General features: G+C 35.7%; 1 protein-coding gene across 10 annotated transcripts in view; it reads right to left on the bottom strand.

The window, feature by feature from the left end:
• CCDC171 (coiled-coil domain containing 171) overlaps window positions 1–25,905 on the bottom strand; it is a 295,440-nt gene that overhangs the window by 143,261 nt on the left and 126,274 nt on the right. For all 10 annotated transcript variants that reach the window (XM_070495543.1, XM_070495541.1, XM_014843487.3 and 7 more), the window contains 2 exons: window positions 9,300–9,804; window positions 8,402–8,518 (listed from right to left, as the gene is read on the bottom strand). In XM_070495543.1, coding sequence (XP_070351644.1) covers window positions 8,402–8,518; window positions 9,300–9,804 — 622 coding nt within the window. The remainder of the gene's footprint in view (window positions 1–8,401; window positions 8,519–9,299; window positions 9,805–25,905) is intronic.

Here is a 25,905-nt window from a genome sequence, read left to right as displayed (position 1 = left end):
AGTCAACTTAAATAATAAGAAAGCTGCACCCCTGGACTACTCAGAGGACTATAATATAATATTATGCTGTCAGTTCTTACTGAAGATGAATATAAGTAACACTGACAAGAAAAAACTTCTGCATCTTCTATGAAGTAGCTTTTAAAGACAGAAACTGTGATGTTATTCAGTATTTCTAATATGATAATCCATGTAATAAATTCCTCTTAAGGTTTAGTAGCAAAAAATAGTTTGTTCCATATGTTTGGAGAAATAAGAAAGCATCTCACATCTGGGGAAAAACAAGCAGCTCAGTTTAGCTAAATTGCGGGTTTACTGATGAGAGCAGTGGGAAGTGAGACCGTACAAACAGATGAGAATCAGATCCAGAAGAGGCTTGTACACCCAACTAAAGAGTAAGAAATGGAGACCAATACTGCTGCTGATTCTGAGGACAAAGATAGGTGACAGACCAAGCACTGCTCACATGCAATCACTCATTTAACCCTCACAACAGCCAATGAAATGGTACTATTATTACAGTTATTTAACATAAATGAGAAAAAGCGAAGAATGAAAAATGGTATATAGAATGACCCAGTCATATTGAAATACATACAGAACAACTGGAAATAAGGACACATAAAGATTAATCATACTCTTGGATAGGGAGATTACAAGAGAGAGCCTATAGCCATATTTAAGAAATACCTGTTAAGCTATAATTTTTTTCTGGAACAAAGTGGGAGTGCAAAAATATTTCTAAGTACACATATAACATTTTAGTATAGATTTGAGGGGGAATGTTTTCTTTTGTTCTTTTACAAAAGCCTGAAAATGTAATTATATTGCTTTGTTAGTATCTGGATATTCAACGAGACCTTCTAAGAAAAGGTTTCAGGCTCTTAGAGTTTCCTAAAAACCACATACAAATTGCAAAGTATGTTAAAGCCTCATCTATGTTTCTTAAAATAATTTTGATTTTGTACATTATTTTAATAAATAATTAACATTATTAACAAATATTCTATAAAAGTTGTGACACTGGAATTTTTAGTCATGAACACTGCCAAGGATAAATTATCTACTCAAAAATTTTTCTTAAAAATTATGATAGGGAAAAAATGTTAATTTAAAAACCAAAACATCTGTTCACTGTAAAGTACTTTCAACTCTTCTTTATGCTTAAAAATTCTCATAATAAAATGTCTGAAAAATATGGGAAAATGCAAAATTAATAATAATAAAAAAGAATATCACAAAATAAAAGAAAATTGAATAAGTTAAATGTGGTTCCTCAAAACAGACACTCGTAGCTGAAGTACCAGGAATGATAGATGGTCAGATTGTACTTGTTTCAGTTTCAGATATGAGTGAAATTATGTAAATAACAAAATCCTCTAAGTGACTTCTTCTCAAACTTTACCATGCACATAAATCATCTTGTTAAAATGCAGATTGTGACTGGGGAGCTCCAGAGTACAGTCTGAGATTACGCATTTCTAACACATTCCCGGTAAACGCTGATGCTGCTGGTCCACAGACCACACTTGGAGTAGCAAGGCTCTTTTTATTACTTGTTAGGATTCAATAAAGTCTTAAAGTTTCTAAATATATAAAATAACAACTTATTAATACAAATATCTTTACTTACTGCTTTGAACTTAAGTATGAAATCCCAATGCTATGCTGAATACAACCCAGATTTCTGAATTTTGCCTAAGAGTTGCAATGATCTTTAGAAAGTTAACTCAAAGTATACAATGAAAGAAGGTTCTGCACAGTACTAGCAGGGGCATGTATATTTGGGTCATCTATCTTCTAGATGATTAAGCTTCAATTATAATTGAAATATGTAACAAAATGTATGAACATTCTACCAATACCCATGTACTCCTGCATTTGTTCAGAGATATTTCAAAGCAAATCAGCACATTTGTTTCTATCTTGAGAAATTCAATCTGGACCAGTCATATGAAAATGTTCAGCTATCTAAAGTGTTCTTTAGTCCATTCCCATAATGATTGATATCCCAGCGCTTCAGTGGAAGTAACATTCTCCCCTGTTTGAGGTAAATGATCTCTTGCAGGCACACCATTTGGATACCTGGAAGAGGTCATTTATCTCAAGTGGGCAAACTCTTTAATGAAAGCAAGAAGGTTGCCACCTGTCCAGTGTTTACAGAGGCAACATGGAAACTGGACTCTTTGCCCACTGCCTATAAAGACATCGTCAAAGTTTAAGAAGGTAGCAAGGGCAACCACCTTCAGCACTTTCTGAGCACTGAATTCCAGTTACCTTTACTGAACTTCCAGTTTCATGAAAAGGTATAAAGTAACATACTAGTCCCATTGAAAAATCAGTGCACAAAAGGGAGACAAAACAGACATTTATTGGACAATTACATATACAAGGGACCTGGCTAAGCAAGTTACATTTACTCCTAATAACCATATGAGCTAGAAACTTTTCCTAGTTAAATTTTACAGATGAAGATATTGAGGCTGAAAGGAATTGAGTAATTTTCCCACTGTCACACACAGAGTAAACAATGAAACCCAGATTCAAACCTAGAGTCCAGGTTCTTAATCCACACTCCACTATGTATCCAACATGTTTAATTTTCTCTCCTAGACAATTTTTAAATTTCTCTCTTAGATAGTTAGTAGTAGGTGTATAATTCAGAACTTACTCTAAAAAGATAAGAACGTAATTTTTAAAAACAGTAATTTACTTTTTTTTTTTTACCTTAGAACAAAGATAATATGAGAAGCAATACAGTTATTATTTAATATAGTAGAAACTACTACTTGGTATTGGCATACATGTACCAGTTTTCCCAGGGGTTAAAAGGAAGAAAGTAACAGTGATGCCATCAATATGTGGTCCTGACATGTAAAATGGTTTAAATTTCAGCAAGTTCTTCAAAAAGGAAGAGAAAGATAGAAAGAAGGAACAAAAAAGAAAAAGTATAATTCTAAGAAATATCTTCTTTCATTTCAGAATTTTCAGATTATGTCCTAAAAAAGACTTTCCCAAGATTTTGCTATTTCAATTTTCCACTCAGCTGAAAAAATTAAGATACTGCTCATAATATTAGATGATTCCAGAGACAATGAGTCAATTACAAATCAAAGCTGAAGTGATATTCCTGATACCTGTCCTATGATGAAAACATCCTATGGTGAATTGGTTAAATAAATTACAGAATGCCCAACTGATAAATATTACCCAGACATTACATACACTCTCTAGAAATGGAGAAAAATCCTAAAAAACAATGACTTTTTAAACTGAAGCCATGATTGTGTATCATAGGCGAGCACAGCACCACTTCTGCGATACTCTTGCCAAGAAAAGCATAAACTGAATCTAATCATGAAGGAACATCAAACAAATCAAAATTGAGGTATTTTCTACAAATAATTGGCCTGTAATCTTCATGGTCATGATGGTGAAGGAAAGACTGAGGAGCTCTTCCATAATGAAGAAGACTAAAGAAACATGACTAAATGCAACACGTAATTCTAAACCAGATCCTTTTGCTCAAAAAGACATGGTCAGGACAACTAGAGAAAGTCAAATGGGGTCTGACTGGTAGTAATGAATCAATGCTGGTTGCCTGATGTTGAGCATTGTGTTCCAGTTATGCAGAAGAATGTCTTTGTTTCAAATACACACTAAAATACAAGGGAGTTAATAGAGCATCACGTCAGCAACTTGCTCTCAAATCATTCAGCAAAAGAACAGTTTTCTGTTTATACTTGCAACTTTTCTATAAGTTGGGGTTATTTCAAAACATTTTTAAATGAAAACATAAAACAGTGTGTGGCGTATGATATCATTTATATCATGTTAGTCTGTTAGTGGATGGATGAGTCGGTGGCAAGAAGGAAAGAAGGAAGGAAGCGAAAGGTAGGGGAATGGATAGAAAGAGAGAAAGAGGGATAAAATAGTTTGGAAGAGCATATACAAATGTTAATAGTAACTCTTCCTATATGATGGGAAAATATTTTTGTTTTTGTTATTATTGTTCTCCGATTTTTTTTCAAGTTTTCTGAATTGACCAGTTTTCTTTTATAATGGAGGCAATAGAGGTGGAGGAAATTTGTTTCTAAAAAAATGTATCCTCTCTATCGCAGACATCATTGATTAGCTGATTCATTCCATCCACAAACTCTTCCTTCTCTTTTGCTAACTTCCAGCTGGCCAGCTAGGGATAAACATGTGATCCATCCAGGCCCATGAAACAAGAGCAGAAGCCTGCGGAGAGGGGGCCAGAGCTCTTGCCTTCCGGATAAAAAGGGATATATTTAGCAGCCAAGTGCCTTCACATTTTTAAAAGCTTTCTTGAGACATAATCCACATAAAATTTACTCATTTAAAGAGTAAAATCAATGATTTTTAATGTATTCATAGAGTCACACAACAATCCTAACCATATTCATTAGCAGTCACTTTCCATAATCCCAAGCCCCTCCCCAGCTTTAGGCAACCTCTAATCTACTTTCTGTCTCTAGATTTGCCTAATCTGGATATTTCAAATAAGTGGAATCACAAGATAGGTGATCTTTTGTGACTAGCTTCTTTAACTTGGCAGAATGTTTTCAAGGTTCATCCACGTTGTAGCATGTATCAGTGCTTCATCCCTTTTTATGACTCAGTAATGTTCTATTGTTTAGATATCTATCCATTCATCAGTTGATGGACATTTGGGTTTGTTTCTACTTTTTGGCTATTATGCATAATGCTGCAATGAACATTCACGTGCAAGTTTTTGTACTTATGTATGCTTTCATCTCTCTTGGATATATACTTAGGAGGAGAATTACTGGAACATATGATGACTGTATGTTTAATATTTTGAGGAACCACCAGACTGTTCTGCAAAGCATCTACGTCATTCTTCACTCCTGCCAGCAAGGTATGAATGCCTTCACATTTTGTCCTTCCCTTTGCCTTCCTGCCCAAACACCATCCTGATGCCTGAAAGTACAGATGCCAGCTCAAAACTAAGGCACACAAACACGAAGATTCTGAGGATGACTGAGCAGAAAGACACAGCCTGGATTTCTACCTACCTCCAAACTTCCTATTATTTGGGAGGAAAAACTCTATACAATTAAGCTACTTTAAGTGGGGTCTTCTGTTAGTTACAAAGAAAGCAGACCTGTGATGGCCCCAAACATACATCATTGTATTGAGAGAAAGAAATTTCTTCTTGATCTTTATATACTAATTTATAACAAAACTACATTTTAAAAAAGTTAGAGTTGTATGTGATGTGTAAATTGTCTTGAAATTTTGAGATAAACGAATGTATTTTCATTTGGTTTACTCAATTTTTATGAAATTTCTTTGTTACTATTCAGCTAGTGTAATTAATCTTAATAATGACCAATATTTGAACTAAGTAAGCAAACTAGTAAACAAGACTATGCTAAGCACTTTACAAATTAACTCATTTAGTCCTCTCAACAACTCTGAGGTAGGTAATACTTCTATTCCCCTTTTACAAATAAAGAAACTGAGGCACAGAGAGTTTAAACTTCTTGCCCATGTCACATGGCTAGTGTCAGAACCAGCATTCAGTCAGGCAGAATCTCTGCCTGACCCTACAGTGTGTCGCCTCCACTGTACACCACTTTAGCAACTTTACAACAGGAAATTAATCATTAGTAGTCCAAAAATGTATACAGGTAGATGTGTGTGCCTGTGTGTCTTCACTAATGTTATACACTACTTTCATGGCGAGATGGACAGTAACTGAACAAAAATTTTTTTAGCACCCACTATATGCCAGATATTGCACAAAATATTCAATAAGTGTTATCTCATTAAATCCTCCTAACCACCAGGAAGATAATGCCATCTTCATTTACAGGCAAAGAGTCTGAGGCCCAGTAAAATTAAATAAATGGCTCAATTTCACACAACTTTTGTAACTAGCAAAGCTGGATACAAAATCAAATCTGCTTTGTTCAAAGCTAATGCTCTTTCTGCTATACCATAATGCTTGCCTATTTAGATTATTCATACACTTAAGTTATAAACTTAACATGACTACATAAGCTGTTATGGCTTTATATTTATTACGCTCATTATTATCTGTTGATAACCACTCATATACTTTAACTGTCTGAAAACATTTTCCCATCTTTTCAGCTAAAATATCTGAAACTTCTTCTTCTAGGATACACTTTAAAATGAAAACACATTGCCCGGAAAAGATAGTATATTAACCCTTCATCACGTTTTGAAAGAATTATTCTATAAGCCCAGCTAGTCATCTCTGCAGAAGGTCTACGCTGATCATTTCTGTACTAGTGCAATAATACTCAATTATCTGTCCAGACCATATCCTTTCTAATACTCTTCAGGACTTCGATAAATTAATTATTCTTCCCCTCTAAGCAACAATCACTTTTTCTTCCCTAAGTAGTGTTTTTAGCCAACAAAATTTAGAGGCTTCCTAAAAATAAGTTTCCCTGAACTTGCTATTTCCTCACACTACTGGAGGTACAACCAGGTCTAACATTAAAGACAGCTCTGTTCCTGGAGGAAGGCAAGCACTTACAGTCACCACTCTTGGGCTACCTTCTACTTGATAGGTCTTACCTATACATATTTTTATCACAGTCTCAATAATAATTGTGTCAATATTTTAACTTAAATGTGTTTCAAGGAACCACTTTGGGAAAATGTGCTCAGGGGGAATCACTGCCTCGTTTTATAAAACCTCTACAATCTGATCCCATGCCAATGATCCACCATCTCCCACTACTCCCCAATATGTTTATAATAGAAAATACATTTGAGTAATCACTATCTACAAGCCAGGGCTGCTAGGCATGGACTTCCATTCTCATCTCTTTAACGTCCCTTCCTCCCATTCTACACTTATTCCTACCTTTCCATCTCGGCTTAAGCTATGCCCTTCATCTGAATACCATCTCTCCTCTCTAGCGTACTATCATTCTAGGCCCAACTACATCATTAGTTCCTCCCTGAAGCCTTCTCACTTCTCACAAGCCCACACTGAGCTGCACCTTCTATGGTTTTTTACTTTTAAAGCCTGTACTTCCTCATCCAGCCCTTGATTACATTCTGCCTAAAGTTGTTCATGAGTTGTTGTTTTTGTTCTATAACCGTTGTGTGCATTTTCCAGAGGTCCAGATCAAGCCACATATTTTTCTTTTATCTCCTAAAGTATAGATAGCACAATAATAAGGAAAAAAATATATTAAAGTAATAATAAACAAGATTATAGCTTAAGAAATGAATCTACTTTTAAGTGTCGACGTCCTACAAAGAATATGGCTAACACAAACCATCTGTTCATTAAAATAAATCCAAAACCTTTTATTAAGTTCTTTTAAGAACGTAACAGTTTTGCTTTCAAGTTATAATACCAACATCCTTACAATACATTTATTTAGACTTTTATTTCAGACTCCAAACCCAGTACGTTGAGTTTTTGCCAATACATGAAATATGCACATTGCTTACCAACATCAATGGCCACAACCTAAAAATAATCTTTGAATCATAAGTTTTCTACTATAAGAGGCTAGGTTTAGATATTTGAAATCATAATAAATGATCTATATTTACATGGCAGAGTTGTCTAAAGAATTAAATTACATCCTAATTATTATTTCATTAATGCTTACAATATTTCATTAAGCAGGCAACTATTAAAAAGTCCATTACACTATTTTTACTATTAATATGTCTGAAATAACCATAATTAGTCCAATGACATAGCTTAACCAGTAGGCAACTGTACGTTATTCTTTTAGTGTAGAGAAATTAGTTTTCATTGAACCTTTCACATAAACATATCATGCAATCTGAGCCATGAAAAAATAAACTTGAATTTTAGACCTTTGGAAATCACTGATTATAGGTGGTTCCACATATGGTGGAAAAGAGCAGACCATTCAACTAACTCTATTTAAAATTAATTAGAAAAATTAAAAACACTTCACCAAATGAGAGAGAAAAGTTTTCTACTGGTTCAGTTATTACTTAAACTTCTAAAATTTACAGCCAGAAATAGAAAAAAAAGAAGACTAAAACATCGAAAGAATATTACCAGTATTACTTAAAAAAAAAAAAGCAAACCATGAGCTTTCCACAGGAAAATCAGATCACAAAGGAAAAAAAAAAAAAATGTGGATACATTAACCAAGAAATGCCACTAAATAATTTCCCCATAAAGACAAAATTACCCATCAAAATTTACATTAATTCTCTACTCATTAAATATCTATTTAACAATCTCTCTGAACCTGAATAAAAGAAAGATGAGAACAAATACATTTTCTTCCTAGATGGTTTATTAGAATTTGTACCATAAAGCATTTCTCGACATTTACTTTTAAATGTATTTGCAAGGACATAAAAGAGAGAATCACACCTGTTTTACTGATAATGTCCTGTAACTCAGCCATGGAAGTGATGATTGCAGCTAGAAGGTCAGAACTGGTGAGCCAGCTGAGCGCTTGCACACAACGTAACTGCTCCTTTTGATGTTCTGCAAAAATGAGGAAAAACCATTATGCAACACTACAAACATTGATGGAAATCCATGTTTCAAATTCAGTGTTTAGCTATTTAAGAAATAGATCAAAATTTGCAGGCAGAGCTTTGCCTGGTGCAGAAAAGTCTACAAGAAATGTTAGATTTGATCAACGTTATTTATTTACGTATATATATAACTGTTAACTGATATTTTAAAAAAAAGAAAAGAAAATTTTCTTTAGTTCTACTTATAGTACTTAATAGCCTACTTTTTAAAGTTAAGAATTGAAATCATTGTTTCCTCAGAATAGTCAAGCATTAAAAAAAAAAAATTAGCTGGAAAGTTTATATGTGTCTCATTTGCATTCCATTCTTCAATAGATTTTTAACTCTGATCATTTTATACTCATTTATAAAAAGTCAAAATAAATTATACTGCTGATTAATTTTAAATAGGGCAGAATCTCTGGATTGGCTTAATGGAAAAACTACTGTGTAAACTCCACACTTTACTATGAAAAGAGCATTCAAACATAAAGAAAGCTAGACAAACTTGAAATCATATATATTTACTACTCTATATTTTAATTTTTATAATAAAATATCAAAACCTAATTTATACATAAATATACATTTATCCATACACACATACATATCTACATACGTATGGGACTATGTTGCATGATTTGACATCATAAACGATTTTTTTAAATTTTTTCCATAATGGCCAAACATATTCACATTATATGTCACTTATACTCAACTTAGATTTTTAAAAGCACAAATTATCTTACTTGGAAATTTATGCTTGTCTTTGGGCTCTCCTGTACACACTAACATGCCTATGCCTTCTTTGAAACTTTCCAACCATGTAAAAAGAGAGGCACACGATTGGCCCAAAATCCTGAGTCTGTTTGCTGCCAAAATTGCAATAACAGCTTTCCGGAAGACACGTATCAATCCTTTGAATGGTTTTTTCTTCACCTTAGCTTCCTCTTGCTTCTTTTCCTCTACAGATGACAAAGCCTGGGCTAGAGTTCTGACTTCCAACTTGAACAACTCAAAGGTGTTGACCTGCTCTTGGAGAAAATCTCTCTGTGTAGATAAGGCACATGATCGTCTATAGAGAGGATACAAGGCACCAGCCATCAATGCACAAGCCGCCAGCAAGGATGTTTGCTCCCTTTGAGTCTGTGATAACACGTTTTTGAAGTGTGAATTTTCAAGAACCAACTGTTCATGTGACTTTTCAATACGATTCAATTTTTCCATATTTTTTTCAGCAATTTCTTGAAATTTCTATAAAAAGAGAAGTCAAATAATGTATCAGATCATGAAACAAATAAGCATTTTATTAATTCCTCTTTATAGAAAGTAAACAAACTTTTACTGACAACTACTTTTTTCTTCAGAAGATGCATGTTCTAAAACATCCAAAAAATACATGTAATAGAGCGACAGTGGGCCAGCTTGGATCTGAATGTGCACATTGATTTTTAAATCCTGTTACATAGAAGCTTTACATAAAGTAGAACACATAAATTTAAAAGTACTTCATGAATTTCCTGTACCTCATGCATAAACACACACATTAAGAAAAAAATTTCTCCTCTTCCATTCCTTGTAATTTCTCTTCTTCCATTCCTCACCAACTTGTATTTCCACTTTAAACAGAAGTTACACCACCAATAGAGGCTTTCCTATATGTAAAAAGACCTTACTTTTTGCCAAAATAAGCAAAGGGTTAAATCAATGATACAACACACAGCACTTGGCTGTCTGAAATTAACTAGACGAGAGGGGACTGACTTTCAGAGCATACACTCTTCTTGGATTTCTTTCTTACTTCCCCCAGACAGAAGGCTGTACAAGGTACAGCTCCAGCAGTGGCAGGAAATACTATTTGTGAGCTGGGCCTCAGCACCTCTCTGGTCCTTTTTTCCTAATCAAGGCACTTACAGTCCAAAACTTAATTTGAAACACAAAGAAATTTTTACTGCAGACACCATATTTTCATCACTAGAAAACAATCCAGTTCTCCATGAAATCTTATGCCTAATCATTAAGGAACTGCTGAGGCAGAGTAAATTTTAGAAGATAACAAGTTCACTTTCCTTTACTGATTCCTTTATCATTCAATGAACATTTATTGATTACTCACTAAATTCCTTGTGCTAGGAAAATAGACAAGTAAATCAATTATTGTGGTATAAAGCTATGATAGAGGTATGCCAGATTGCCAGAGGTGCACAAAAGGGTGTTTACACAAAATGACGTTGACAGTCTTTTGGAGGGACATGACAAAGGACAAGTGGGACTGTGGTATGCAGTAGAAAGAATAAAGAAAAAAAACCCTACTCTACCAATAAGGAAACTAGCCAATAGCTACCCTATCATAATTTAATCTAACGTGATTTAACAGCTTCTTTTGGATCTTTATTTAGCCAGGCGAGCTGCCCTGACTTGGTCATGGACCCTTCTTTTTAAAAGCAGGCCAAGGGAGTTCAATTTGAATAAGGGGGTCAGCTGGAGACAGAGAGAAATTGTGTTCTGTATATGTATGGCAAAGTGAAGTGTTGTGTTCATTATGAGAGAATCCTTTTAGGGGCACTAAGGAAAATATTTCTCTTTGTATCATTGGTTCAGACTGTAATCTGTCTTAAATTTAATGTTGATCTTTGAGAGAGGTTTATGGTGAGTCCGTGTCTGATGCAAGAGTGACCCACTGAACAAGAAGAAGAATCAAAGGCATTTCTGAAATTTACATTGGCAGGAAGACTCAAAACTGATCAGACTTGGAGCAAATCATATAAACTCTTGACTACTCTGCAAGATTTGGGTGTCGAAGCCTACCACGGACAATACTGATAGGCAGACGCCAAAAAAAGTCAAAGTTGTATAAATACACTGCTGAGGAAAGTAACTCCTGGCCAAAATCAATCCTAAGGCTAGGGGATGAGGTTTCCCAAAGGTGGATAGTGAGCAGAAGGAGGACTCAGAGGTACAGTCCTGAGTACAAAAGAGTAACAAAGTATTGAAAAGCCACTCTCCGAGGATTCAACTTCTTAAATGCTTTCCCTTGGGCAGGGAAAAAGTATATTTTAGACACAGTTTTAAACGTTTCTATACTATACTTTAATACCCTTTATATACTCCAACTCTCCTCAAGTCTGATCCAGCCATACCTGTGGTAGTACTACAGGAAATAAAGGAATGGAGAAATAAAGGAACTGTGGCTTACCCCTCACCACCTCTCCAGTGACAGCCAGGCTGTGGCAGCAGCATCCTGTCAACGGGACTGTGTTCCAGAGCTCCGCGTGAACACCACTAGCAAAGGAAGCAGAATCCCACCAGGAGCAGCTGAGAGGAGCAAGAAACTCTGAGAAGCACTAGCCAGGCGACTGCTTGGAAGAAACCCTTGGAGAGACCCTTCTAAGGGAGGCCACCTTGAAGAAAAGGGAACACTGACACTTTGGGCATAGCTAGAGAAAGCAGGGAAACTAGCTTGTGGAAAAGTAAGAGCCAGAAAACAGAATAATGTCTTCCAAAGAAGTACAAATAGTTCAGAATACATGAAGAAAAGAGGAGACTGATGGAATTTGAGAAGTAGGTAGATAATAGATGAGTAAGCTAAGGAATTTAAACTTCATCCAGAAAGCTATGAGAAGCCGTAAAATCCTGGAAGAGTCACTAAGCTTTAGTAAATGGACGGGAGAATTGGAAACATTAATAAAGACTGCCAAGAGGAGCAGCAGAGTTGCAAGGAGTCGGGGCAGAATGAGAGGAGTAAAAGGAAATTACAAAGGCTACTTCTATATTCTCTCCAAAATCAATTCCACCAGTTCAATTAAAGGAAAATTATAGAAAATCTAGGATAAAAGAGGCACACTGGTCATAGTTAGGCAGTGGAAATAAAAATGACCTGATCAGGTTCTAGGTGGCTGCCTATTTACGTATTTACAAATCTCAAAGGCTCAAGCAGAAGTGGATTTTCAACAAAAATTACCTTTTTTGAATAACAAAAAAAACAGTGAAAAGATATATTTGCTAGTGATATTTTAAGTATTTCAAAGTCATTGGTCAAAATCAAATGGATTGTTGAAGGAGAGCTCAAAGCAAAGTAAGCCCATTACAGAGAAGATTTAATTCTAGCACATGATAGATCTCAATCTCTTCTACTGCATACAGCTGGTCCACTTCCAAAGACCATCAGGTTAAAGCTAAAGGCATTTTAGAGAGGCAGCCAGAAACAGGCAGGCCTGGGGTAAGGATGAGAGAGTAATCAAAACATGGCTAGAAATGGATAAAAATCTAAAATACATTACAAAAAAAATCCACTTCTCTCTCTGCAGAGAAAACAGGAACACACTGGAATTTTTGAAAAACAGAACTGAGATTCTGGACTTACACAATTAGTGTTCATTTTAGGCTACCTACTAGAAGTAGCAGCGATGTAATAAAGCAATTTTTGAAGATTCTTGTGTCATTTTATGGCTGCCAAATTTTGATCATTTGTAGTAATTATATATTAAAAAGTTCTGATTAATATTAATTATTACCACTAGAGATGATTTCATGAGACTCTTCGTATAATTTGTATTGTAAGAAAGAGAAGCCATTCACAAATTGCGAAAAGAACAAAAATAGGGCTAAGAATACACGTGGAGTCTGTTTATAAACAAAAAAAAACCTTCAAAGATCGTTTAGTTATCTAACAACCATCTGTTGTCTTAAATCATTCTTGGTTTAAGTAATTATAAACAAGATATCAAGTATCAAGGCTTATTTTTTTTAAATTCAACCAGGCCAATATTCAACTAGATAACTAGGATTAGCAGAGTGGGCTATTTTAATTAAAGATTTAAAACTAATGAAATTAAACATTTAAGTTTTTAAAGCTCTTATTGACAAACAGTAGTTTAACAAAAAGCAAAACCTCACTAATATTAATACCTAATGAGAGTTTTGTTAATTTCTTAACAATTACATTTCTGCATCCCTGGCATCTCCACTGAAATCCAGAATCACAGATCTGACTGCCCGCTAAGCATCTCCACTTAGATATCTCATAGCCATCTCAAGCTAAAATACCAATCCAATACTGTTGACTTTCCCCTAACCATGTTCAGAATAGTCCTTTTTATATAAGTAGATAGCACCAACATCCAGCCAGTTGTTTCAGTCAAAAACTTTATAGTCAGTCTTAACTCCTCTTTCTTTCACTCTATCCTCTGCATTCCTAAATCAAAGCCATCAGCAAGCACAGTTTGGTTTACCTACAAAATACATCCAGATCCATCTCTACTGCTACCACCCTAGTTCTAGCTATCATCACCACTAGTATTCATGCTGGTGTTGCAATGCTACCTTCATGTCAGATTATATTGCTCCTGCCTAAAACTCACCTATCAATTTCCAATATGCTTATAGTAAAATATCAAAATATATTATATTTTGTATATATTTACATGTGTATGTATTCTTACATAAGGAAGTATCCCTTGATTCTTATTTATTAAGTGTTTTTGTCAGGAATGTGGGTTAGATTTTGTTAAAGGCCTTTTCTGAGAGATAATCAAATTATTTTTATTCTTTTGTTTCTATTAAAATGTCAAAATATAATAATGGATTTCCTAATATTGAACCATCCTTGCATTTCTAGAAGCAAATCTACTTGATCATGATTTATTATTTTCTTAATAAGATGTTAGATTCTGTTAAATGAGACCCATCTTTAGTATTCTTTGTTCTAACTTTAGCAGGTTATGTATCAATATTGTAACAGTATGTAATTCTCAAATGTAAAACTACCTTTGATGTATATAAATGTATATGTGTGCATGTGTGTGTTTGTGCAGATATAGGTAGAGATAGAAAGAGAGACATTCTAAGGTCAGCATCTTAAAAATCAAGAAATACCTAAGGTACTCTTACCAAGTTTAGGAGCAAGGCAAGTACTAGTATTTAACATTGTACTTGTGGTGTTATTAGCCAATGCAGTTAGGCAACAAAAAGCAATTTGAGACATATGAATTGGCAAAGAAGAAGTAAAACTACCTCTATTTGTAACTAAATCTAGAAATCCCAAGAAAACCAATGATATAACTAAATAACTCAAACAGTAAAAAAAGTTCAATTAAGTTAGAGAATATAACATTAACATGCAAAAATCAATAGCCTTTTGTTCTTAGCGGCATTACTGACAATAACCAAAAGGTGAAAAAAATACAAATGCCTCTCAGGGGATGAATGGATAAACAAAATGTGGTATGTCCATACAATAGAGTATTATTCAGCTATAAAAAGGAATGAAGCACTGACACATGTTACAACATGGATGAACCTTGAAAACAGATACTAAGAGAAAGAATACAGACATAAAAGGCTATATATATATAATTCCACTTATATGAAATGTACACAGTAGGCAAATTTATAGAGTCAGAAAACAGATTTGTGGTTGCCAGAGGCTAGAGGAAAGGAGGAATGGGGAGCTACTGCTTAATGGCTACAGAGTTTTTGTCTGGAATAACGAAAAAGTTCTGGAACTAGATAAAATGGTGATGGTTGTACAACACTGTGAATGTACTTAATACCACTTTATTTTACACTTTTTTAAAATAGTAAATTTTATGTAGATTTTATGACAATTTTAAGAATCAAAATTTGTATATATACAAATAAACACCAAAAAATAAGATAATGGAAGAAAAAAGCCCATTTCCAATTCCATAATAAAAAAGTAGCACACTTAGGAATAAATGTAGCCCAAAATGTGCAAAATCTATTTGAGGAAAAGTTTTAAACACAGTTGAAAGAACCAAGAGAACACTTCAAACTTCAATAGGCCAACTTAATATCACAAAGATGTCAATTCTTTCTAAGTAAATTTAAAATGTAATAAAATACCACTAAAAAACAAAAACAAGGTTTTTTTCTGGAGCTAGGCAAGCTGATTTTAACTTTGAAAAAAAAGGAAGCTGATTTATGGCCTCAGTGGAGGATGAGGTCAGCATCATGGCAGAGTGAGCTCTCCAAGTAAACTCTCCCCCAAAAGATATAATGAAAAAGACGTACATATTCCAACAGAGGACATCCACACAACACAAAAGACATCTGAGAGACCCGTGCAGCCACACGTAGGAAGGTGGAGGAGCTGCAGCCAAACCCCTGAAGTGGAGGAGCTGGAGCCACCCCCCTGGATCAAGGTAAGAGAATACTTCTCTTCCTCACGGAAGGACAGTGACCCGGGGATTACACACAGCCACAAGGAGGAAAGCGGGGAGGGAGTGGTGGCCCTCCAAGGGAACACCATAGATCCCTGAAGTTCCTCACAGCCCAGAGAAAAGCCCCTCACAGAGAGGACTAGCTATCACGGGGGTGTCTGCATCAAGCCAACTCCCCAGGAGACCAGATAGCAAGGGCAGAGCGAGAAGCCCCCAAGATCGCACAGGAGAAGAAAGTGCTCCTCTCCCTCCCGCCACAGTGCAGCAACTTGGAGCTGTCCCCTTGGTTCATAGCAGGCTCAGAATATGCAGCCCTTGACCCACACCTAGTGGCGAAAGGTGGAAGTGGCAATCAAATACTGCCACAATGCAGAAGCACAAATATACGACCTCCAGCAGTATGAAAAATTATATTAAATCTCCAGACCAGAAGAAAAATGAAAAGTACCCAGAAATTAATCCTGAATACACAGCAATCTATAACCTAAATGACAGAGAATTCAAAATAGCTATCATTTAAAAATGAGTTGAAAGAGGATACAGATAGATAATTCAATGAGTTCAGGAGCTACTTCACAAAAGAGATGAAACTATAAAGAAGAACCAAGCGGAAACATTGGTGATGAAAAACACAATGGCTGAGATAAAGCAGAATATAGATTCCCTGAATGGTAGAGCAGATATCATTGAGGAACAAATCAGAATGATCGAGGACAAAAATTTAGAAATGCTTCAGATGCAGGAGGAGAAAGAACTAAGAAGAAAAAAGAAATGAAGAAAGTCTCTGAGAATTATCCGACTCAATTAGGAAATGCAACATGAGGATTATAGGTATTCAAGAGGGAGAAGAGAAGGAGAATGGAGTAGAAAGCTTGTTCAAAGAAATAATACCGGAGAACTTCCCAAACCTGGGGAAGGAGATGGAAATTCACATGAAGGAGGCCACCAGATCTCCTAATTTTATCACTGCAAAAAGACCTTCTGTAAGACATACAGTAGTGAAGCTGGCAAAAGTCAATGACAAAAAAAAAAAAACTCAGGGCAGCAAGGCAGAAGAAAATAACTTACAAGGGAAACCCTATCAGGCTTTCAGCAGATTTCTCAGCAGAAACCTTACAAGCCAGGAGAGAGTAGAATGATATATTCAAATTTTTGAAAGACAAACACTTTCATCCAAGAATACTCTATCCAGCAAAAGTACCCTTTAGATACAATGGAGAAATAAAAACGTTCCCAGATAAACAAAAGCTAAGGGAGTTCATCGCCACAAGACCAACCCTACAAGAAATCCTCAAGAAGGCCCTCATACTTGAAAAAAAAAAAATGAAGAAAGGGGTTACAAAGACCTGAATAAGGAGATAAAAAAAATCAGAAAATTGGAGCTATGCAGCAGAACAGGTTAGCAAATACTTATGTAAAACATTAGAAATAAAGGGAAGGAGGGGTCAGGCCTGTGGCTGAGTGGTTAAGTTTATGCACTCCACTTCAGCGGACCAGGATTTCGCCAGTTTGGATCCTGGGCGCGGACATGGCACCGCTCATCAAGCCATGCTGAGGCAGCATCCCACATGCCACAACTAGAAGGACCCACAACTAAACATATACAACTATGTACCAGGGGGCTTTGGGGAGAAAAAGGAAAAATAAAAAATCTTTAAAAAAAAAAAAAGAAAAAAAGGGAAGGAGGGAAGGAAAACACCAAAAACAAAGATGATGTTGTCATTTTAACCACAAACTCACAACACAAGATGGAATAAGATGTGACAAAAAGCAATGTAGGAGGGGAAGGGGAAAGAGACTGAATCGGCTTACTGTAAGGAAATAAGAGGTCAACAGAAAACAGACTATCTCATCTACGAGATTTTGCATACAAACCTCATGGTAACCATTAAACAAAAAAGTAATCAGAGTCACAAATAATAAATAAGGAGAAAACTAAGAAATCCAGCCTAAAAAACTACCTAACCAAATTGGTAGTCCAAAATACACAGGACGAGAAACAAAGGAAATGCAGGAGAACTGGAAAACAAATGGTTTTGTCTGTTAAAATGGCAGCATTAAGCCCTCATATATCAATAATCACTCTAAATGTAAATGGACTGACCTCTCCAATAAAAAGACACAGAGTGGCAAGATGGTTTAAAGAACAAGACCCAAGAATATGCTGCCTCTAGGAAACACATCTCAGCTCCAACAACAAACACAGACTCAAAGTAAACAGATGGATGACAATACTCCAAGCTAATGGCATACAAAAGAAAGCAAGTGTTGCAATACTTATATCAGACAAAGTAGACTTCAAGATAAGATAGGTAAAGAGAGACGAAGAGGGGCAGTATATAGTTATAAAAGGGACACTCCACCAACAAGACACAACACTTATAAATATCTATGCACCCAAGACAGGAGCACCAAAGTACATAAAGCAACTATTAACAAACCTAAAAGGAGATATTAACAACAACACAATAAGAGTAGGGGACCTCAACACTCCACTCACATCAATGGATAGATCATCCAGACAAAAAGTCAACAAGGAAACAGTGGAACTAAATGAAATGCTGGACCAGATGGACTTAATAGACATATATTATTATATATATATATATATCTCCACCCAAAAACAACAGAATACACATTCTTCTCAAGTGCACATGGAACATTCTCAAGGATAGACCATATGTTGGGAAACAAGGCAAGCCTCAACAAAATTAAGAAGACTGAAATAATAACGAGCATCTTTTCCAACCACAACGCTATGAAACTAGAAATTAACTACAAGAAAAGAGCTGAGAAAGGGACAAAGATGTGGAGACTAAACAACATGCTACTGAACAACCAATGGATCACTGAAGAAATTAAAGGAGAAATAAAAAAATATCTGGAGACAAATGAAAATGAAAACATACCATACCAACTCATATGGGAGGCAGCAAAAGCAGTTCTAAGAGAGAAACTCATCACAATACAGGCCCACCTTAACAAACAAGAAAAACCCCACATAAGCAAACTACATTTAACTGAATTAGAAAAAGAAGAACAAAAAAGCCCAAAGTCAGCAGAAGGAGGGAAATAATAAAAATCAGAGCAGAAATAAACACAATTGAAACAAAAAAGACAGTAGAAAGGATCAATGAAACAAAGAGCTGGTTCTTTGAGAAGATAAACAAAAGTGACAAACCCCTAGCCAGACTCAGAAAGAAAAAAAGAGAGAAAGCTCAGGTAAATAAAATTAGAAATGAAAGAGGAGAAATTACAATGGATACCACAGAAATACAAATGATTATAAGAGAACACTATGAAAAGCTATATGTCAACAAATTGAACAATCTAGAAGAAATGGATAAATTCTGAGACTCTTACAACCTCCCAAGGCTGAATGAAGAAGAAATAGATAATCTGAATAGGAAAATCACAAGTAAAGAGATTGAAATAGTAATCAAAACATCCCCAAAAACAAAAGTCCAGGACCAGATGGCTTCCCTGGTGAATTCCACCAAACTTTCAAAGAGGACTTAATACCTATCCTTCTCAAACTATCCAAAAAATTAGGGAAGATGGAATATTTCCTAACACACTCTATGAGGCCAACATCACTCTGATACCAAAACCTGACAAGGACAACACAAAAAAGGAAAACTACAGGCCAATATTGCTGATGAACATAGATGCAAAAATTCTCAACAAAATATCATCAACCTGAGTACAGCAATACATCAAAAGGATCACACACCATGATCAAGTGGGATTTATATCAGGGACATAGGATGGTTCAACATCTGCAAATCAATCAATATGATACACCACATTAATAAAATGAGAACTAAAAATGACATGATCATCTCAATAGATGCAGAGAAAGCATTTGACAAGATCCAATGGCCATTTATGATAAAAACTCTTAACAAAATGGGGATAGAAGGAAATTACCTCAACATAATAAAGGCCATATATGACAAACCCACAGCCAACATCATTCTCGACAGGGAAAAACTGAAAGCCATCCCTCTGAGAACAGGAATAAGACAAGGATGCCCACTCTCACCACTCTTTTTTTTGAGGAAGATTAGCCCAGAGCTAACTGCTGCCAATCCTCCTCTTTTTGCTGAGGAAGACTGGCCCTGAGCTAACATCTGTGCCCATCTTCCTCTACTTTCTATGTGGGACACCTACCACAGCATGGCTTTTGCCAAGCGGTGCTATGTCCACACGCAGGATCTGAACCGGCAAACCCCGGGCCACCAAGAAGCAGAACGTGCGAACTTAACTGCTATGCCACTGGGCCAGCCCCTCACCACTCTTATTCAAGATTATACTGGAGGTTTTGGCCAGAGTAATTAGGCAAGAAAAAGGAATAAAAGGAATCCAAATAGGAAATGAAGAAGTGAAACTCTCGCTCTTTGCAGACAACATGATCTTAAATAGACAGAACCCTAAAGAATCCATTGGAAAACTATTAGAAATAATCAACAACTACAGCAAAGTTGCAGGGTACAAAATCAACTTACAAATATCAGCTGCATTTCTATACTCCAATAACGAACTGACAGAAAGAGAACTCAAGGATACATCCCATTTACAATTGCAACAAAAAGAATAAAATATCTAGGAATAAATTTAACCAAGGAGGTGAAAGACTTATACAAGGAAAACTATAAGACATTATTGAAAGAAATTGATAATGACACAAAGAAATGGAAAGACATTCCATGCACATGGATCAGAAGAATAAACACAGTTAAAATGTCCATACTACCCAAAGCAATCTACAGATTCAGTGCAATCCCAATCAGAATCCCAATGACTTTCTTCACAGAAATAGAACAAAGAATCATAAAATTCATATGGGGCAACAAAAGACCCTGAATAGCTAAAGCAATCCTGAGAAAAAAGAACAAAACTGGAGGCATCACAATCCCTGACTTTAAAAGGTACTACAAAGCTATAGTAATCAAAACAGCATGGTACTGGTATAGAAACAGGCACACAGATCAATGGAACAGAACTGAAAGCCCAGAAATAAAATCACACGTCTACGGACAAACAATCTTGCAAAAAGGTTCTAAGATCTTACAATGGAGAAAAGAAAGTCTCTTCAATAAATGGTGCTGGGAAAACTGGGCAGCCACATGCAAAAAAATGAAAGTAGATGACTACCTTATGCCATACACAAAAATTAACTCAAAATGGATCAAAGACTTGAAAGTGAGACCTGAAATCACAAAACTTCCGTAAGAAAATATAGGTAGTACATTCTTTGACATCGATCTTAAAAGGATCTTATTGAATACCAAGTCTTCCCGGACAAGGGAAATAAAAGAAAAAATAAACAAGTGGGACTTCATCAAACTAAGGAAATTCTGCAAGGCAAAGGAAACCAGGATCAAAACAAAAAGACAACCCACCAACTGGGAGAAAATAATTGCAAATCATATCAAACAAGGGGTTAATCTCCATTATATATATGAAGAACTCACACAACCAAACAACAAAAAAACAAACAACCTGATCAAAAATTGGGCAGAGGATATGAACGGATTTCTCCAAAGAAGATATACAGATGGCCAATAGGCACAGGAAAAGAAGCTCAACATCACTAATCATCCGAGAAATGCAAATCAAAACTATCCTAAGATACCACCTTACACCCATTAAAATGGCTATAATCACTAAAACAAAAAAGAGGAGAGGTTGTGGAGAAGAGGGAACCCTCATACACTGCTGATGGGAATGCAAACATTTAGCCACTATGGAAAACAGTATGGAAATTTCTCAAAAAACTAAAAATAGAAATACCGTATGACTCAGCTATCCCACTACTGGGTATCTATCCAACTTGAAATCAACAATTCAAAGAAACATATTCACTGCAGCATTATTCACGATAGCCAAGATGTGGAAGAACCCAAGTGCCCATCGACTGATGATTGGATAAAGAAGATATGGTGTATATACATATATAATATACATACATATAATACATATAAGAGCATATATATAATATACATATATATACATATATATAATATATATATAACATATATATATAAATGGAATACTACTCAGCCATAAAAAACAAACAAAATCATCCCATTCGCAACAACATGGATGGACCTGGAGGGTACTGTGTTGAGTGAAATAAGCTAGACAGAGAAAGACAAACACCACATGATTTCACTCACATGTGGAAGATAAACAAACACATGGACAAAGAGAACAGTTGAGTGGTTATCAGGGGAAGGGAGCTGCAGGGAGGGCACAGAGAGTGAAGGGGAGCACCTATATGGTGATGGACAAGTAACAACGCAACAACTGAAATTTCACAATGTTGTAAACTATTATGGACTCAATTTTAAAAATAAAAAAAAGAAGAAAATTGAGGGGGGTTAGCCCTACCATATATTAAAACACACAACAAAACCCCTAATTCAAACGTCATGTTACTTGTGCACGAATGGACAAAAAGACCTATGAACAGAACGGGAAATCCAAAAACAGATGCAAGCACAAAAAAATTCAGTGATAAAAGTGGCAATTCAAAGCACTGGGGAAAAGACAAACTAAACGGCTTTGGGACAATGGATGCTTTTTAAAGAAAAAGATAACATTTGATCCATACTTCATATCTTATACAAGAGTAAATTCCAAATAGACCACAGATCTATATGTAAAAAATGAAACCACACAACCATTAGAAGAAAACATAGGTAAATTACTTAACCTTGGTGTAGAGATAGGATTGCTAATTATGATTAAAATTCCAGAGGCATTAAAAAAAAGATTGATCAGGAGCCAGCCCAGTAGCACAGTGGTTAAGTTCACATGTTCTGATTTGGTGGCCCAGGGTTCGCCAGTTCGGATCCCAGGTGCAAAACTACACAGTGCTTATCAAGCCATGCTGTGGCAGGCATCCCACATATAAAATAGCGGAAGACGGGCACAGATGTTAGCTCAGGGCCAATATTACTCAGCTAAAAAAAGAGGAGGATTGGTGGCAGATGTTAACTCACGGCTAATCTTCCTCAAGAAAAAAAAAAAAAAAGATTGACCAACAGAGAAAAAATGCCATATTGGTAGAAATTTGTTCTCATTTCAATTCACTCCTGTTAAAACGCAAGTCTCGATGGATACTGTGGGACCTCTGATTTCTCTGTTACGATGGTAATAGCTTGGACATTATAGTGCTTACTGTGTTCCAGGCACTGTTCTAAATGCTTTACATATATTAATTCCTGTAATCCTTACAACGAGCCAATGAGGAAATGCAATTTTACAGATACTGAAATGAGGTTTAGAGAAGTTAAATAATTCACCCAAGGTCCCCCGGCTAGGTTTATCCAATCTCCTACTGCCTTAAGCTCTTTGTCTCTACTGAACCAGGTTCTCCTCTCAAGTCAACACGCCCACACAGCGTCTTCTGTAAAGACTTCACCTTCCCCCAAGATCCTCAGCTTGATGAAAAAGGAGAGAACAGTCTGCTCCTTCAGGATCCAGACATGAACCTCACCACCACTTTCCACAATTTACCCACGTTCTCTAGCAGCCCCAGGTCCTGTCCCTTCCCACTGCCCTAACGCTATTCAAACTCTAACAATCTTCAGAGCCCACTCTACATCTACCTATTCCATGACACCTTTTACTGTCATTCTCACTTACACTGACATTGACCTTCTCTGAACTTAATTATACCACTCAGGCATTTCATTCTTACACTGCTCCTTACTTATTTCCTGTGTGTATATTTACCCTCCCTCAAACACAATAGAGTGCTAGTTCCTAGAGGCCAGGAATTATTCACCATAGTGCTGTATACCCTGTAGGTATTTGATAAATAGTGAATGAATTAAATGATCCTCTATAAAATGTTCCTTGGTGATTAACACAGTGTTTTGCCCATAACAGGCACTGAATAACTACCCAATGAATAAAAACCTTTACAAATGTAAAGAGAAAAAAATATAGGCGCTGGCCCAGTGGCCTAGTGCTTAAGTTCTGCACACTCCACTTCGGCGTGGACCTACAACACTTGTAGGCAACCATGCTGAGGCAGCAACCCACATACAAAATAGAGGAAGATGATGCAGATGATAGCTCAGGGTGAATCTTCTTGAAGCAAAAAAAGAGGAAGATTGGCAACAGATGTTAGCTCAGGATGAATCTTCCTCAGCTAAAATAAAACAAATTTTTAAAGATAAGAAAATATAACCAAAAATGATATAATTTCCAAATATAATTTGAAACTTATCAACATGTCAGAATTCTGTTTTAAATTAATTCTGATATTCCACAGGGACTTTCAGAGGTATTGCATTATTTACTTTGAATTATTCTTGAAGAACACAGCTTGTTTGAATGTAAAGCTGGAAACAGCTATAAGAACAAATTTTCCTTAAAAAAAAAAACCCTATGTTCTTTACCCAAGGAGATTAAAGGCCAATATTTTTTAAACAAACATAAGGAACATCGCCTTGAAATGGGACAAAAGCATTCCTAGTACTAAAACAGCCTTGTGTTTAATTTCAAAAATAATATTTTCAAATTCCCTCCAAAAAACATTATCTTGAAAAGATTTTTTTTTAAACCCTGAAAATATGGGATGTATATCTCTTACACAGATTTCCTTGGCATATCAAAAATACTATTTAATTTCACTGGTTTTCCTTTACTCTCTGATAAATTCAAAGTGTACCCAAAATGGGGGGCAGAGGACAGCTTCTTTCCTTAGTGAATCACGAACTTACTTCCTGAAATACACGAGCTCTAAGGGACACCTTATTGGCTTATAGCAGTGCATGAACTCTGAGACTTTGGGCTAGAAATTAGACATTTTCCTAGGGAGTAAAATTCTTTTTTATCACTTTTGCTTGCTGAGTTCTTATTCCTTTTTTTTTAATTTTATTTTTTTATTTTTTGCTTGAGGAAGATTAGCCCTGAGCTAACATCTGTGCCAATCTTCCTCTATTTTTTTTCTCTTCTTTTTCTTCTTCTCCCAAAGCCCCCCAATACATAGCTGTATATTCTAGTTGTAGGTCCTTCTAGTTCTGCTATGTGGGATGCCGCTTCAGTACGGCTTGATGAGCAGCGCCATGTCCGCACCCAGGATCTGAACCAGCAAAACCGTAGGCCACCACAAACTTAACCACTCAGCCATGGGGCCAGCCCTGTGAGTTCTTATTCTTTATGTTAGCAAAAAGACAAATTGCAAACTGGGCATTTAATGACACATATACATCAAAGTACTTCATTTAAAATGTCTTATTTTTATGTTACATATCTTTTCTTTTTATGCAATGGTAATATTTTAAAACAAAATAAACATAAATTCACGTGCTTTTACTATGATGTAAATGTTTCTCATTAAAAATAAAGCACATCTTGTGGAGAAATTGGAACCCTCGTACATTGCTGGTGGAGATGTTAAAATGGTGCAGCAGCTTTTGAAAACAGTTTGGCAGTTCCTCAAAAAGTTAAATATAGAGTTACCATATGACCTAGCAATTCCATTATCTGGGCTTCTTATATATATACTCAAACCCCATAATGATTACTTACTTAACTTAAAAACACTATTTTCATTTTGTGAATTTAGCATGTCGAAAATAGTATGTGCCAAAAATGGTATGTGCCTGTGTTCCCTCTTCTGTTTGTAAGGCAATACAAATTATAAAACACCCTTTATATAAGTCAAGCCCTCAAAAGAACAGAGTTCTCCTTATTCTTAGACTAAACGTGTTGATACAGGCAAGATGCCTGATTTGCTGATTGTTAAAAGATATTACCTCAGACTGCTGGACAGTTAGCATACCTCTCACATCTGATCTGTCTCATGTCTCCCCTCCTTCTGGGCTTTCAGATCCTGGCAACAGGGCCCAGGTTGGCTCCAGTCGCCTCCAAGAAGCCTTCAAACTTTGACTACCTCCTCTTCTAAGTTTATAGCATCCTTTGGCAATTAATTACACACAGCCTTGTGATAAACCTTATACTATTTAATATTTCATGAGTTTATATAGTGCCTCCCCAACTACATTTGACAATTTTGAGGAAAAAACTAAGTATTACACCTCTTTGTTAGTAACACAGTATGAAATACAGTGTCCTATATGTCTGGTACATAACATGTAAAGTATTTTTTTAATTAATACTAACTACATTATGTAGAAGTTGCCTTGATATT

The sequence above is a fragment of the Equus asinus genome, chromosome 23 (genome assembly GCF_041296235.1).
Source record: "Equus asinus isolate D_3611 breed Donkey chromosome 23, EquAss-T2T_v2, whole genome shotgun sequence".
In the NCBI taxonomy this organism is placed as follows: domain Eukaryota; kingdom Metazoa; phylum Chordata; class Mammalia; order Perissodactyla; family Equidae; genus Equus; species Equus asinus.
The sequence above is the reverse complement of the archived record's forward strand: the minus strand, read 5'-3'. Positions and strand labels throughout refer to the sequence as shown.